Source organism: Triticum dicoccoides, chromosome 6B (genome assembly GCF_002162155.2).
Source record: "Triticum dicoccoides isolate Atlit2015 ecotype Zavitan chromosome 6B, WEW_v2.0, whole genome shotgun sequence".
Taxonomy (NCBI): domain Eukaryota; kingdom Viridiplantae; phylum Streptophyta; class Magnoliopsida; order Poales; family Poaceae; genus Triticum; species Triticum dicoccoides.
The window spans coordinates 349608139-349621999 of record NC_041391.1 but is presented as its reverse complement, the minus strand read 5'-3'; the positions used below and the strand labels follow the sequence as shown (position 1 = coordinate 349621999).

Below are 13861 nucleotides of genomic sequence, written 5' to 3'. Positions count from 1 at the left end.
GGGGTATGCAGTGTTTCTTGGCCCCAACTTGATTGCCTGGAATGCTCGCAAGCAGGCTACGGTGTCTCGCAGCAGCACGGAAGCCGAGTACAAAGCAGTTGCTGATGCGACAGCTGAGATCATTTGCGTTCAGTCCTTGCTGAGAGAGTTGCGAGTCCCTTCGGTTCATTCTCCAGTGCTTTGGTGTGGTAACATTGGTGCTACATACTTGTCATCTAATCCAGTGTTTCATGCTCGGACAAAACATATTGAGGTTGATTATCACTTTGTTCGAGAGCGTGTTGCACAGAAACTGCTTAGCATCAAGTTCATATCATCAAAGGATCAACTTGCTGACATCTTCACGAAGCCTCTTCCACAACCACAGTTTGTAGGCTGCAGGCGCAATCTTAACTTAGTTTGTACTTCAGGCCACAGTTAAGATTGAGGGAGGGTGTTAGACTGTATATGTATACGTAGATTTGTGTATACGTCTTGTACTTGTACTGGTACCCTTTGGTACTTATATATAATGAGATAGCCGCACCCCCAAGGGTGTCGAGCAGTTGCCCCAATATCCTGATTTTACACTGCAGACTGATATTACACCCAGATCAATACCATGAGACGGACATTGTTCCTTGCTGCTGGCCGGACTCCACCATTGGCACAAGAAATGACCACTGTCGGTATAGAGACATCTCCTCAGAGGCAGAGTTCCAAATAACAACTCCAAGTATGGTGTTTGTCGTGATAGGCAAGCCAATGTCATATGTACACTTTCCTGTCGACTGCATGCAAACGACGGTCATGGTTGTGGCCTGCATATGTGTATAGTGTGGCTTATCCACACTTGCAATTGTGGAGGCCATGGTTGCCACTCATGATGCAACCCTTCTTCGAGCAGCACGTACATGTCGACGTCCTCTATATCATCACCTACCGGCACCAGCGAGAACATAGGCATTGTCCTGCTGATGTCTTCATCGAAGCATTCTGTCAAGCACTTGTGGAGCATCTGCTTGTCAAGCTCAAGAGCGGCGGACAACTGCAGTCGTAGAATCGACACAGGCTCCAAAGGACTAGTTATGGCCGCAGACAGACCCCCCATGCTATGGAACATGTCGGCATTGTCGATGCCTTGGCCGGGATAATGCGTCGAACAGGTGGTGGCTGTCAGCATGTTGAACTCAAGGGCGGTGCACCGCTGAAGCGGGTTCTCCAGGGAAGGCTCCATGGATATCATGAGAGGGGCAAGCGAAGTGAGTGTTGACTGCACCTCACTTTTTGCAGGAGTCGACAACATCATAGGCTTGACAACCTCGGCATTGGAGCTTGGCATGGGTGGCGATGCTCCTTGTACTGCAACTTGTACCGAGGTAGGTGGTGCCATCTCCACACAATCAAAATCAACAACGACCGACTTTGAGTTGGGCAGTGTGATGACGCTGATGGACGGTGGGGCATGCTGGATGTCCAAAAGGGAACACCCATTATAGATGCATCGTCCATGCAGTGCATCCTTAGCTTGGCTCGCCTCCAGCCATGATTGGAACTCCACAAACCCCTCCATGTGCAAGGATTTATACGAGACACACATATCATGCACCCCATAGGCATCAAAGAGCTGATTAGTCTCAGTTACCTGGTAGATCAAGGATAGAAGAGCAAGAGAGTATACATGGGGAGAGAGAGACTAGTCAGGCCACGAGGGAGGAGGAGCGAGCCGAGGAAGAAGCAATTCTGTTCTGTTCTGTTCGATGGAATTCCCTATTTGAAGCTCTCTGCGTCAAAGTGTCGACCAAACGCATAGGTGCGCGAATTGATTGGGCCGGCCCATCTACAAATGCACATATAGCTGCCAGTTCCGGTTTTGGGAACCTTCCAGAAGATTCCTAGCCGGTTTTCTCGGTTCTGGGATCCTTCTAGAAGGTTCTTGAACTGGCTTCTTTTCCTTTTTTTCTGATTCTTTTTTTCTTCCCTTTTTTTCTTTTTTCTTTTTCCGTTTCCTTTTTCTTTTCCTATTATTTGTTTCTTTTATTTGAACCCTGTTCGATACCTCCCCTCGCTGCACTTCTGTGTCCTTTATAGTTCTTGCTCGCTCCAAGGCTTGATCCGCTGGGCCAAGCCCATGTACAAGCAGCACATAAATCCAATGCGGTCCAGTGGGTATGTAGGGTGTTACAAATCGGCAAGGAAGTAAGAACTGTAGTTTTTTGTACTCACGGTTAGACAATCAATCACCTCCTTTTTCAGTGCAAGTTTGCACGTTTTACATGGTTAGTCATCCAAGTAGCGTTTAATTTGTATCCGCCAACAAGTGTTGCCAATATTTATGGCCATTGGTTGGACAGTATTCCAAATAGGTTCAAAACGCTAATAAGGATGAAAGCGTATGCCTTGTTATGATCGGTTGGCTATGTACAAATGATTTGGTCTTTAATGGCAAAAATTGTTCTCCTTCACAGGTTATTCTCCGTTGTATGCACTAGCTTCGTAGGTGGTCTACGCTACACCGAACGGAGTGCCAACCGCTGTTCAAGATGGTGTGTATGCGGTTGGAGCAGGTGGCCATGGAGGTTTTTACCCAACATGGGTGGCAGCATAGTCTCCGGATCAGTCCACCACCTCATTCGACATAGGAATTTTTTTTTAAAAAAAGGAGGAAGACCCCAGCCTCTGCATCTGGACGATGCATGCAGCCACTTTATTAATTATTCACACAAGACCTTACAAAGTAATACAACCGTAAGACTAAAGCCACCGTCTATGCAACATCTGTCGCTACTCCTATCCAAATGATGAAAGGATGCTAATAGTCTGGGCCTAATACCAAACAGACCTCACAACCAAACCTAACATTTAAGACCCGAGGTCCCATCCAGGACGCCTGCCGGGTATGGGTCACCCATTGGTCCGGCGCACTCCTCAACCAGGACGCCTGCCGGGTATGAGGCCGCCGCAGCCACCTCCCACCAATCCATCTTCAGAGCTGTACTGCTGCATCTACCTTGCCCGGTCTAGCTGTCGTCGACGCCACCACGACGCCAGACCGCGTCATCCTCCTGCGCGAGTCCATCTCCGCGCATCGGACGCCGAGTCACCACAGCGCATCAATGAGTGAGATGACGCACCGCTCCACCAAAGAATCTGTCCTCTGGTCCCTCGAACACGTGTGTACCTCCAAGAATGACGCCCCCAAGGGGGAATGACACCAGAGCGCCGCCGTCATTCGATCATCTGATCTAGGGTTTCCCCCGGAGGTAGCAGAGAGTGGCCTTGAACTTCTCCACGGCGATGCCTTCAAAAAGAGAACGATGCAGATAGCGCCGCCACCGCCGGCCTTGGCAGAAGCCGAAAGCAAGTTTTCACCCAGATCTGTTCGAAGGAATCCAACTCCCGAGCACGGCCGCCATCATCACCAGCCTGAGCACACGCCGCCGGCGGCACCTCCACGATGCCTAGAGGTTGCGAGACTCGCCATCTGAAGGGGAACCGATCTAGGGTGGGCCCCCAGATCCGCCGCCGCCAGCCGCCATGGCCGGCCCCACGCTGCCCCCGCAGCCGTGGAGGCACAACCGCCGCCGGAATCCGATCGGGCCGCCGCCCCATCGCGCCTACTCCGCCTCCACGCCGGGCGACCAGGTTCGCCATCACGTTTCGGCCAGAGGATCCCCTCGCGAGGAGAGGAGGAAGGCCCGCCGTCCGCCGTCCGCCGTCCGCCGGGCGAGCTTCGCTCGCTGGCCTCCTCCGGCAGCGGCGGGGAAGCAGGGGGGAGGGAGGGCCTGGAGGCGACGGCGGCTAGGGCGCCCGAGCCGCCCCCCTGGAGGCGACGCGAGCGCTATCTCCAGATCGGTCTCATCCAACCATATCTCCAGATCGGTCTCATCCAACCCGTGGTTGGATGTGATCCACTGCGACCTAGTCGCCAAGGCTCTCAATAGTGTCGATCCTATGACTCTTCTGTTGCGGTATGTCGGTTTTTAATTTTCATTTTGTCGGACTGTTGGTATTGACCGTGTGCGTTGCTCATCATGCTTTGTATCCACTTGATGCTACATTTTGAGTCAATAAAAGTGCCCTTTATTGACAAAAGAGAGTAATGCATTAGCTTTCAGATTTGGCACTTAGTGTTGTATGTCCTTCGAAATGATCGAGTGACTGATTACAAGGGCCAATGGTTGAGTACGGCTCTAAGCTCCATATTTAGGTGCAGAGAAGAAAAGCTTAACTATGTACTGACTGATAAAATCAATGTGACACTGAGAGCTGACCATTATTCACCACCTCTCACACGTATGCGTGTTGAATGGTAACACTAGGGGTGACAGGTGTTCACCCAAGTATTTTCTACAGAAACTTCGCTTATAAGCATACTGAAACAGTATAATAAAACACCGAGTAAAACTGACTCACATCAGTGCTAGCTCTCCAAAGGAAGATAGTTTGTCAGCAGTATACCGATGCAAGACCTTGGTTACTTCCTTCCCATCTTCTTCCTGTTTATATATCTTTCATCAGCTTAGCCTTCGATAATCATAGCATAGATATTAAAATAAAATAAATAATTTATGAACTGATTTAATTTCTCAAACTACATGGTTAAACTCAAATCTGGATATAAGCAGCATATACGGAAAAGGTTTGTGCAATGACCACTAGGTAGCTCTGTAATACCAATCACAGTGACAACTTGCTTCCACTGCTACTTTTCATCGCTTCATACATGGCCACCAACAAGGTAGCACCCAGTGGCGGACCATGGTTTTCACATGAGGCTAAGAAAACAACCACATAAAAAATAGCAATACATCACGTGGATTCAAATTTCCGGCAGTGCAGTTGGGAGCTTGATGAATTGGCATAAAAAGGAACGTAGTGTTTTTCCTCTTTATGCCTGAACTAAGATAAGTTACTCCCTCCGATCCATAATAATTGTCGTAGTTTTGAACTAACCACAGTTCAAAACTGCGACACTTATTTTGGATCGGAGAAAGTATTAGATAGTTAAGCAAAAGATAAGAAGTAGATCTTTCATTCAGCACATGTTAGATAGTCTTTCTTTTTCTTTTGCATAGCATGATCCCTCACTTTTGACTGTATTCAGTGGCCTATTGTGCATATTAATACTTGGGATTAATTTTCTGTTCGGCCAGTACTTGTTACTTTGTGATAGGAGCTAGGGCCCTACCGGGTCTTGGCCGGAGATTGTAGGGGAAGGAGGGAGGTGGGCGAGGGTGTGACCACGGCGGCCGGCGTGCTGGCGCCATCTCGCGCGGGAGGAGAGGCAGCGGCGATGGGAGAGGAGGCGGCTAGGTTAGGGTTCCGGCTCCTCAGGGAGGCGGGCAATAGATTATGTCTTATTGCTTAATTCCAAACGGGTGTCTTACAACTGTTTATATAACCTCGATGTGTTGGTTTCAAGGAGTTTATGAGTTGACCAAGGTGCTATTAAGGAATTATCCAAAGATTGGTCATGTGATGTGAGTGTTGAGCTTATTGCAAGCATGTCTTGAAGAAGAAGATTGTGTGATCATTCATGTTTACTTTCAAGACATCATCCAAATGAAGAGAGTTGGAAAGATTCAAGATTGCTCAAGACTAAGTACTGAGAGTGATTCAAGTTGATCAACACACAAAGCGTAGAAGATGTACCGAGAGGATACAAGTGATCCCATGGTATGGTAAGCATTCTCCATTACGCTTTGTATACTAACCCATGGTCTCCGTGAGAGTTCTATGTGAAGTTAGGTATGTTTCCATGGGCTTGCGTCAAGAGGAAGATATCATACAACCCATGGAGAGGATGACATCAAGTTGTGATCGTCATCAAGATTGCGGTGTGCAAGTTCAAGTGGAGCATCACGAAGAGATCAAGTGCTTGAAGCTTGCCGTCCATTGTGGTGTCAATGGACTTGTGAAGATGTGCCAAAGAGTGGCTCACCCATAGTGGAGTATGGGGGGGGGGGGGGCAATCAACTAGTCTTCATCGAGCCAACGCAATCAAGAAAGGTGGTCCAACTTGAGGGAGTCAAGATCGTCATCATCTAGCTCAAGTGGACTACGTGCAAGGCAAAGGTTTGCCCCTAATAGATTTTCTATTTTACCGGTCTCATGATGGTAGTTGGGAGACCGGGTTATAGGATCGATTGCCGTACTATCAAGGGGGGCTCTCGATGAGTAGTTTGATCGTATCATTCGTAGAGAACTCAAACCATTGCATCCTTGCATCATCTTTATTGGTTCTTGTTTGGTTCTTCTCCTTGTGAGATTTGGAGCTTATGGTCATTTTCATGACAAGCTCGAGTTCATTGAAAACAGACTTCACATGCATCTTCTATGATGTTTCCGATGTTGGGGTTTTTGCCGGTTCTCTTTGTGAGTCTTAGAGCTTATGGTCATCTTGATGACAATCTCGAGTTCATCGAAAACGGAGTTCACATGCACCTTCTATGATGTTTTCGATGTTGGAGGTTATGTCGGTTCTTCTCTGTTGGAGGTTTCACTCTTCTATATCTTAGGCATACCTCCCCTGCCTCTTCTTATTATAACCAAGTCGATGTTGGATGCTACTCGTCGTCCTCTATCCAACAAGCTTGAGTTTGCTCAATTCGGAGCTCATTTGCAGAAGTTGTGCGAGTTCTGGTTTTCTTGGAGCATCTGTTTTGCTTGGAAGTGGCATAAGGGAGGCGCCAGCGGCAGTACCGTGGCCCCGGAGCGGCAGTACCGCTGAAAGCCATAAGCAGTAGTACCGTTGTTTCACAGCGGTAGTACCACCCATGACCACAGGCGGTAGTACGGCTCCGGTTCCGCGCTAGTACCGCCACGACCCGAGACCTGCGTGACTCGTGTCGGGTTCAGCGGCAGTAGCAGCGACAGTAGGAGCAGTAGTACCGCCCCTACTACCGCTACTAGTGCCGCTCAATGGCCCTCATCTCTGTTCCTTCTCCCTTAGGCGCTGTGTGAGGTCCCATCGGTAGTACCGCCAGGCCGAGTGGCAGTACCGTTGCGGCCAGCGGTAGTACCACTCCCTAGAGCGGTAGTACCGCCTACTGCGCGCTAAGAATGGGGATAGCGGTTGGATTTCTCCCCACCTATAAAAGGGGGTCTTCTTCCCCATTGAGGCCTATCTCTTTAGCTTGTGTTCTTCCCCCATTGTTGACCTTCTTCGAGCTTGCTATCTCTCAATCTCTCCATGGATTCTTGCTAGTTTTGGGGGAAAAAGAGAGAGGAGATCTAGGTCCACATTTCCCCGATCACTTTCTCCTTTATGTGAGGGGAACCCCTTGGATCTAGATCTTGGAGTTCTTGGTGTTCTCCTTGTTCTTCCTCTCTTTTTCCTTCATAGCTTTCGTTGCTTTGGTGGGATTTGGGAGTGAGGGACTTGGGCACACCGTGTGCCCTTGCCATTGCATTAGTTGCATCGGTTTGAGTTCTCCACGATGATACGTGGAAGTTACAAGTTGAGAAGCTTATTGCTCTTGGGTGCTTGGTACCCTAGAGCTTGTTCCTCTTGGGTGCTTGGGCGTCCTAGACGGTTGGTGGTGTTCGGAGCTCAATCATTGTGGTCTAAAGCTCCGGGCAAGCATCGGGGTCTCCAATTAGGTTGTGGAGATCGCCCCGAGAAATTTGACGGGTACCGGTGACCGCCCCCAAGGGTTGCCAAAGTGTACGGGTTAGGTGACCGCCCCCAAGGGTTGCCATCTGTACTGGTTCGGTGACCGCCCTCAAGGGTCCCTTAGTGGAATCACGGCATCTTGCGTTGTGCGAGGGCGTGAGGAGATTACGGTGGCCCTAGTGGCTTCTTGGGGAGCATTGTGCCTCCACACCATTCCAAACGGAGATTAGCATCCGCAAGGGTGTGAACTTCGGGATACATCGTCGTCTCCGCATGCCTCGGTTATCTCTTACCCGAGCCCTTTACTTATGCACTTTACTTTGTGATAGCCATATTGTTCCTTGTTATATATCTTGCTATCACTTAATTGTCTATCTTGCTTAGCATAAGTTGTTGGTGGACATAGGTGAGCCTAGTTGTTGTAGGTTTTATGCTTGACAAATTAACCGCTAGGTTTATTCCGCATTAGTTCAAGCCTAAACCGTAATTATTTTAAAGCGCCTATTCACCCCCCCTCTAGGCGACATCCTCGATCTTTCACCACCCTACGCTCTCGGCTACCTCGACATCGGCACACAGGGCTACCGCCTTGCTTGAGCAACCTCATCGATTTCGACTCAAGCCACAACTTCCGCGATGCATTGTCTGTTATGACTGTGGGGGGATGTCCGTCGGCTTACCTTCGGATTCTTCTCCAGTCTCACCGTCTGCATCACTACCGTTGTGACTGCGGGGGATGTTGAGTATTATGATTATTAGGAAAGATAGGATAGCGTCCCTACCTTGTCTTGTACTCCAATTTGGTCATTGTACTCCTATCGACCCCTAATAATAAAGGGGCTATTGTTTTTGGTCGTACGTCATATAGTTTACCCTATAAGTTGACAAAAATTACCCACCAATGCTACTCGTAAGTCAAAAAAACGATTCGTTTTTTCGAAAGTCTCCGATGTGCTAAGTTGTTTTACAGGGAAGATACCCCATATATTACAAACATGCGAGCAGTGCAGTGGTTGGAGCCTGCGCTTCCCCTGTGTAGGCCACGCTTCCCCTGTGTAGGCCACGCTTCCCCTGTGTAGGCCAGGGTTTGATCCCCAAGATCTGCTGATTTTCCATCTCTTTTTTGTCACGCACCTCCTCCCCAATGCGCGTTCATGGTCCGGCCCGTGGGGCGTGACGCCCCTGTTTTTTTTTCATTTCGTCTTTTGTCTTTTCTTTTCTTTTCTCATTTATTTTTTTGTTTTTCCTTCTTTAAATTAGTTCGAGATTTCTAAATTTCAAAAGTTACGAATTTTGAAAAACATTTCGAGAAATTATAAAATGTTGTGAATTCAAAAATGTGTGGGAAATCATAAAATTTTCGCAGTTTCAAAAAATATTAGTGGTCATAACTCTTCACAAATTATTAAAAAATACAATTTGGAAAAAAATGTTGGGAAATAAAACCATGTTCATGATTTTGAATAAATAATCGTGTATTCAAAACAAATTCGTGAATCTGGAAAAAAATGTCCATGAACTTTTAGAAAATATTAAAAAAACTCAAAAAATGCGAGTTTGTGATCAATGAGATTTGTTTTTAAAGTTTTTAAAGTGTGTCGTGCAGTGGCAAGCTCATTGCCTTGGGATTTACCATGTCGAATATATTGCGATCACGCGGGCATCGGTCCATTATCAGCGAGGGTGGAAAGAAAGATAAGTGGCAACATGACGAGTTACTGTGTTAAAATAGATGACGCTTATATGTCAGGGTATTGAGTCATACTTATTTGGCTAGCGTGTATTTTTTTCTCTCTCCCGTGCCACGCACAGGCATGTTTGCTAGTATATATATACATGCCCATAAGGCTGAAGCAATAAAAAACAATTCGACCAATCCTTTCCTATTCCTTAACAAGTGTCAAGATAATTCTTGATGGATGGTTCCACCCAGTGGCGGCGCCAGGAACCGGCCTGCCCTCGGCCGCCCCAGGCAGCCTTCGAGTACTGTAGCAGTATAGCCACACTGTTCTCTACAGTATACGAAGGGAATCAGCCTCAAGCCCCAGGCAGCGGGCTGCCTGGGGCCTGTCTCCGCCGCTGGTTTCACCACAGACCAAGCTTGATCCTCAATAAATGGTGGAAAACCCCTATGCATCACCTCCAATTCTAGGAACTGAACTCGGGTCGTTAGGCCGCACAACCGCATGCCCAACCACTGAGCCAAGGCTCTCCTCATATCTGATCAGCACGTTTGTGTGCAGTTATTTTTTTCCTCCTGATTTTGGGTTTCTCTATTCTTGATTATATTCTCTATTTGATTTGCATTTTTAACATGATATACATAAAAGGCTTTCGCCCCGCTTTAAGCAAACCGTCAGAAGCCAACATAATATATAAGCTTCAAAACCATTACCTGCATGGCCAGAACTTCAAACTCACCACTCCCAACTACATAAAAGCAGTCGCCTTCACCACCCTGCATTATACAATCTTCTTATTGTATACTTCTAAGCAGCCTCAAAATGTCATTAAAAGACGTAATGAAAAGCGGGGGATAATAACCTGCTGCACCACTATATCCCCGGGTGTTGCCTCAACCCGTTGCATGCAATCAAGTAAAACATTGCGTTGTGAATCAGTGAGCTTTCTGAAGAGGAAATGATCATGTAGTATCCTCTCAATATGTGCCTTCGTATCATTTTGTTTATAGGATTTGTCAGCAGTAGGAGATAATAAGAAGTCCTGAACTAAATTTTGCACAATGGAAAAGTGGGTAGACCTTACTTGCTCTTCCCATGTCTTGCGATGTGATGGAGATGGGGGAATCCATAGTTGACCATTTTCCAGAGAACTTTCAATAGCTCTCAACCGTGCACGTGATAGATCATGCCTGGAACGCTGGTTATTGGGGTTCAAACTTGTGATGGATGGTGATTCAGAGCCCACCAGTTCTACTACTTGCTGTGATGGTTGTAAAGACACCTTCAATACGGTATGGGTGGAACCACTCTGTTGAAAGACGACGTTTATCCACGTAATCAAATAAAGTAACTGCTATGGAAGCTACACAGGAAAACTATAATGATAAATCCATACATCAGTTAACCCATTAATATGTACAAGTATGATTGTGATGTCATCCGTACGAGTTTCATACTGCAGCCAGAGACGATAGGACTCAGCAACAACTGCAGCACATGCATCACGAGGATCCTTGTATTTAGCAATCTGCAAATCCATCATCATAGAGTTGAATATACTGTCACACTATACATTAGAGTATTCACAACATGTATGCAATGCAATAGGTGAAGAAGGGCTTGATCTCTAATATATACTCCCTCCCCAACTTTTTGTAAGACATTTTTAGAGTCCATGACAGTGTTAAAAAACATCTTATATTAAGTTACAGAGGGTGTATATCTCTACTATTCCAGCGAAAAACTTGGTGCTCCCAGGATATTCAGAAACTAAATTAAGAATCACACAGACAACCACAGATTAGCAGCAGTAGATGGGCTTTACCATGTCTACGACTGTTTGGCTAGAAAGAAACTCGAAAACTCCGTCACTAGCAATAACGAAGAATGGATGGCTGGCACTGAGCTCCAGGATAAAAATTTCAGGATTTGCGACGACGCCAATTGATTCAGCAGCAGAATCTCCAATACTACGAGTAAAAGCAGTTCCCGGATACATGCCATTTTCCACCCACAACCTTGGAGGATCGCCATCGTCACTTTCCTCGTTGCCCCAACACTGAACATCTGGATTCTTTAGTCCTTCTATTTGATCCAATGTCAGAACCCTGGCACCACACTCCTTGACCCTTTCGACCTCATCGGTCCGGTAAGGAGTTTGATCTATGGACAGGTCAACAGCAATAATATACTCTCCTCTTTTCTCAGCAATAAGAGCACGTGAATCACCTGTATTTGCAATGTACAATGTTTTGCCCCTCACCAGTATAGTGATCGCGGTAGTACCACTCATGGAATCATCCAAGCTGTCCGCATGGAGCTGAGAATTTGTTGCCAAGAAAGCAGAATGAAGAGCCTGAACAGCATCAGTACGAAACCGGCTGTCCCGGAGCAAGTTTTCACACAATCTTCGTTTCACGAACTGCGAGCACTGAGCTCCATATTCCCCATGACCATCAAATACACCAAAGAAGTGGTCATCAGGGCTTGTTCCAAATGGAGTGTGTATGCAGAAGCTATCTTGGTTTGGTTTGTCCAATGACTCTGGGTAGTAACCTCTCTGAGACAAATAGGAGTATCTCAGGTCATAGTTTCCCAACGGGACTCGAACTTTGCGCGAACCTTCTGGAGGAAGAAACTGTGAAGAGACCCTTGAGAGACGATTAATACCAACATTTGATTCCCTTGTAATGTTCATTTGGCCAAATCCATCATCTCCCTCTAGATCATCAGAAGAGCCATCTGAAGCACTAGAATCTATCTTTGCCCTTCCCCAACTTGATTTTCCCCTTGACTCTCTTCGGGAGTCAGGTGTTTGATTAAGACACCCGTGGGAACGCAAACATCCCTTAAAATGTGAACAAAAACAACACTTCGAAGGTGAGCATCCCATCAGATGTAAAACCAGCTTGGTAAGGGCCAAGAGGCAGAAAGAACATGAACACTCAGAATTCTCCGATCCAGCAATAAACGATGGACCGACAAGATCAATTTCAAGAAGCTGTCAACATATACTGAATCCGAGAACTCAGAGCGCCACACTCTGTAGATGATACTTATTTCCTTACGTATCAGAAAAGTTCATACGCTCACCTGAAATTTTGAAAAAGAATACCAAACAATTCAGGCATAACCCCATACCGAGAAAGGCTTTCGCCCCGCTTTATATATAAAGCAAACCACCAGAGGCCGCCCTCAGAAGTCATAACCCCATTATAAGTTACAAGCGAACTATTTGGAGATATTAATTCATAACAATGAAAATCTACCCATGAATTCTTATGGAAGCACAGATTTGGAAGAATACTAACTTAAGTGCAATAATAACATAATGACGAGAAAAGAATAAAAGAAGAAGCCAATCCTTGGCACTGTAGTGTTTAGTCCCTCAGTAACAGGAACACGGCTTTTGTGTGTAGGAGTGTAAGCATGCAACTGGTAGATCATAGAATTTAAAAGATAGGGCACCCTCTTCTAAAATAACATGATGGAAGAACTGAATTTAATTGGCATTTCAATCAAATGGAAACACTGCAAAACTACTCTCTTATTGGACAATAAATAAAATGATTGATAAAGAAATAGCTCAAAATCTAAATAGCATACCATATAACAATTGAATCTTGGAAAACACAGAAACATTGAGAGCAAAACATGCATTACCCTAAGATTTGACCAATCCGACACTCACCAAGAAAACTATTTAGAGAAAACTTAAGATATGTAGCTCTACTAATAATGTGGTCATCTAAAGTCCTCAACTCCAAGCAGAAGAAGCTAACACATAGGAGGAGGACTACTAATGCGTACATGTTATTCAAAAATGAAAATTTTGGCAATAGTAATTGGAAAGAGTAAATTACATCATTCCCTGCACGTTCGTGGAACTCTTCTATTTTTGGTTTGCGCGACTTGGATGCTGTTTTGCTGCTCCCTTATCTCCTGATAGTGGAACCCGGTCTATTTTTAGAATGGATCATGGAAAAAGGTCCAACCAGTCCTATTTATTTGAGAATATTATAAAAAATAATGAATTTTTTTTGTTAAGCTTTTTCGTTTTTCATTGCGATTTCTTGTAACTGTTGTCTTACAAACAAAACAGTCAAGTGCATTTACTATGAAAGGCATATACTTTACTAAACCTCTATGTAATTTCAACTTAGAGAAAAAACTCACCTGCAAAAAAAAACTGAAAAAACTGGAAGCAATCCTAGTGTGGAGCAATATAATGACTAAAGATTTGTGGGTGCCGTTAAAGAAGTGCAATATACACATCAAGTTCATTTAATGTTCTTAAAAAACTTCAATCATTATAGCACAAAATGTTGGGAAAATCTTGATCAATTCAAAAGGTAAATTGATTCAGACAAAAAATGTCATTAACAGCTAAATGTTACTGCAGTTCAAGTACGCAAGAGAGGACCTTTCACTCCCCGCACCACAACGTTCAAAGAATCTTTCTCTTTTCTTCGAAGAAGCAGCAGCAGCCAGACGTGCTATTTATTGCCAAAGAAAAGAATTTCATACGGCCCTAAAGAAATTCTACAGTGGAAAAAGAAGAGGAAAAGAAAAGAAAATCCTG

At 45.6% G+C, this 13861-nt stretch overlaps 1 protein-coding gene across 8 annotated transcripts in view; it reads right to left on the bottom strand.

Moving 5' to 3' along the window:
* Positions 1-13261, bottom strand: part of LOC119323568 (protein phosphatase 2C and cyclic nucleotide-binding/kinase domain-containing protein-like) — a 37111-nt gene extending 23850 nt beyond the window's left edge. For 2 of the 8 annotated variants that reach the window (XR_005156403.1, XM_037597262.1), the window contains exons 1-6: positions 13143-13260; positions 11105-12372; positions 10676-10807; positions 10142-10588; positions 9993-10055; positions 4396-4478 (exon numbers count right to left, since the gene is read on the bottom strand). Coding sequence is in view for 7 of the 8 variants with exons in the window: in XM_037597262.1 (XP_037453159.1) it covers positions 4396-4478; positions 9993-10055; positions 10142-10588; positions 10676-10807; positions 11105-12172 (1793 nt within the window). In the remaining variant the exon portion in view is untranslated. Of the gene's footprint in view, positions 1-4395; positions 4479-9992; positions 10056-10141; positions 10589-10675; positions 10808-11104; positions 12373-13142 lie in introns of those variants that run through there. The other 6 variants (XM_037597259.1, XM_037597263.1, XM_037597261.1 and 3 more) reach the window with 6 other exon arrangements.
* Positions 13262-13861: the final 600 nt, after the last annotated feature.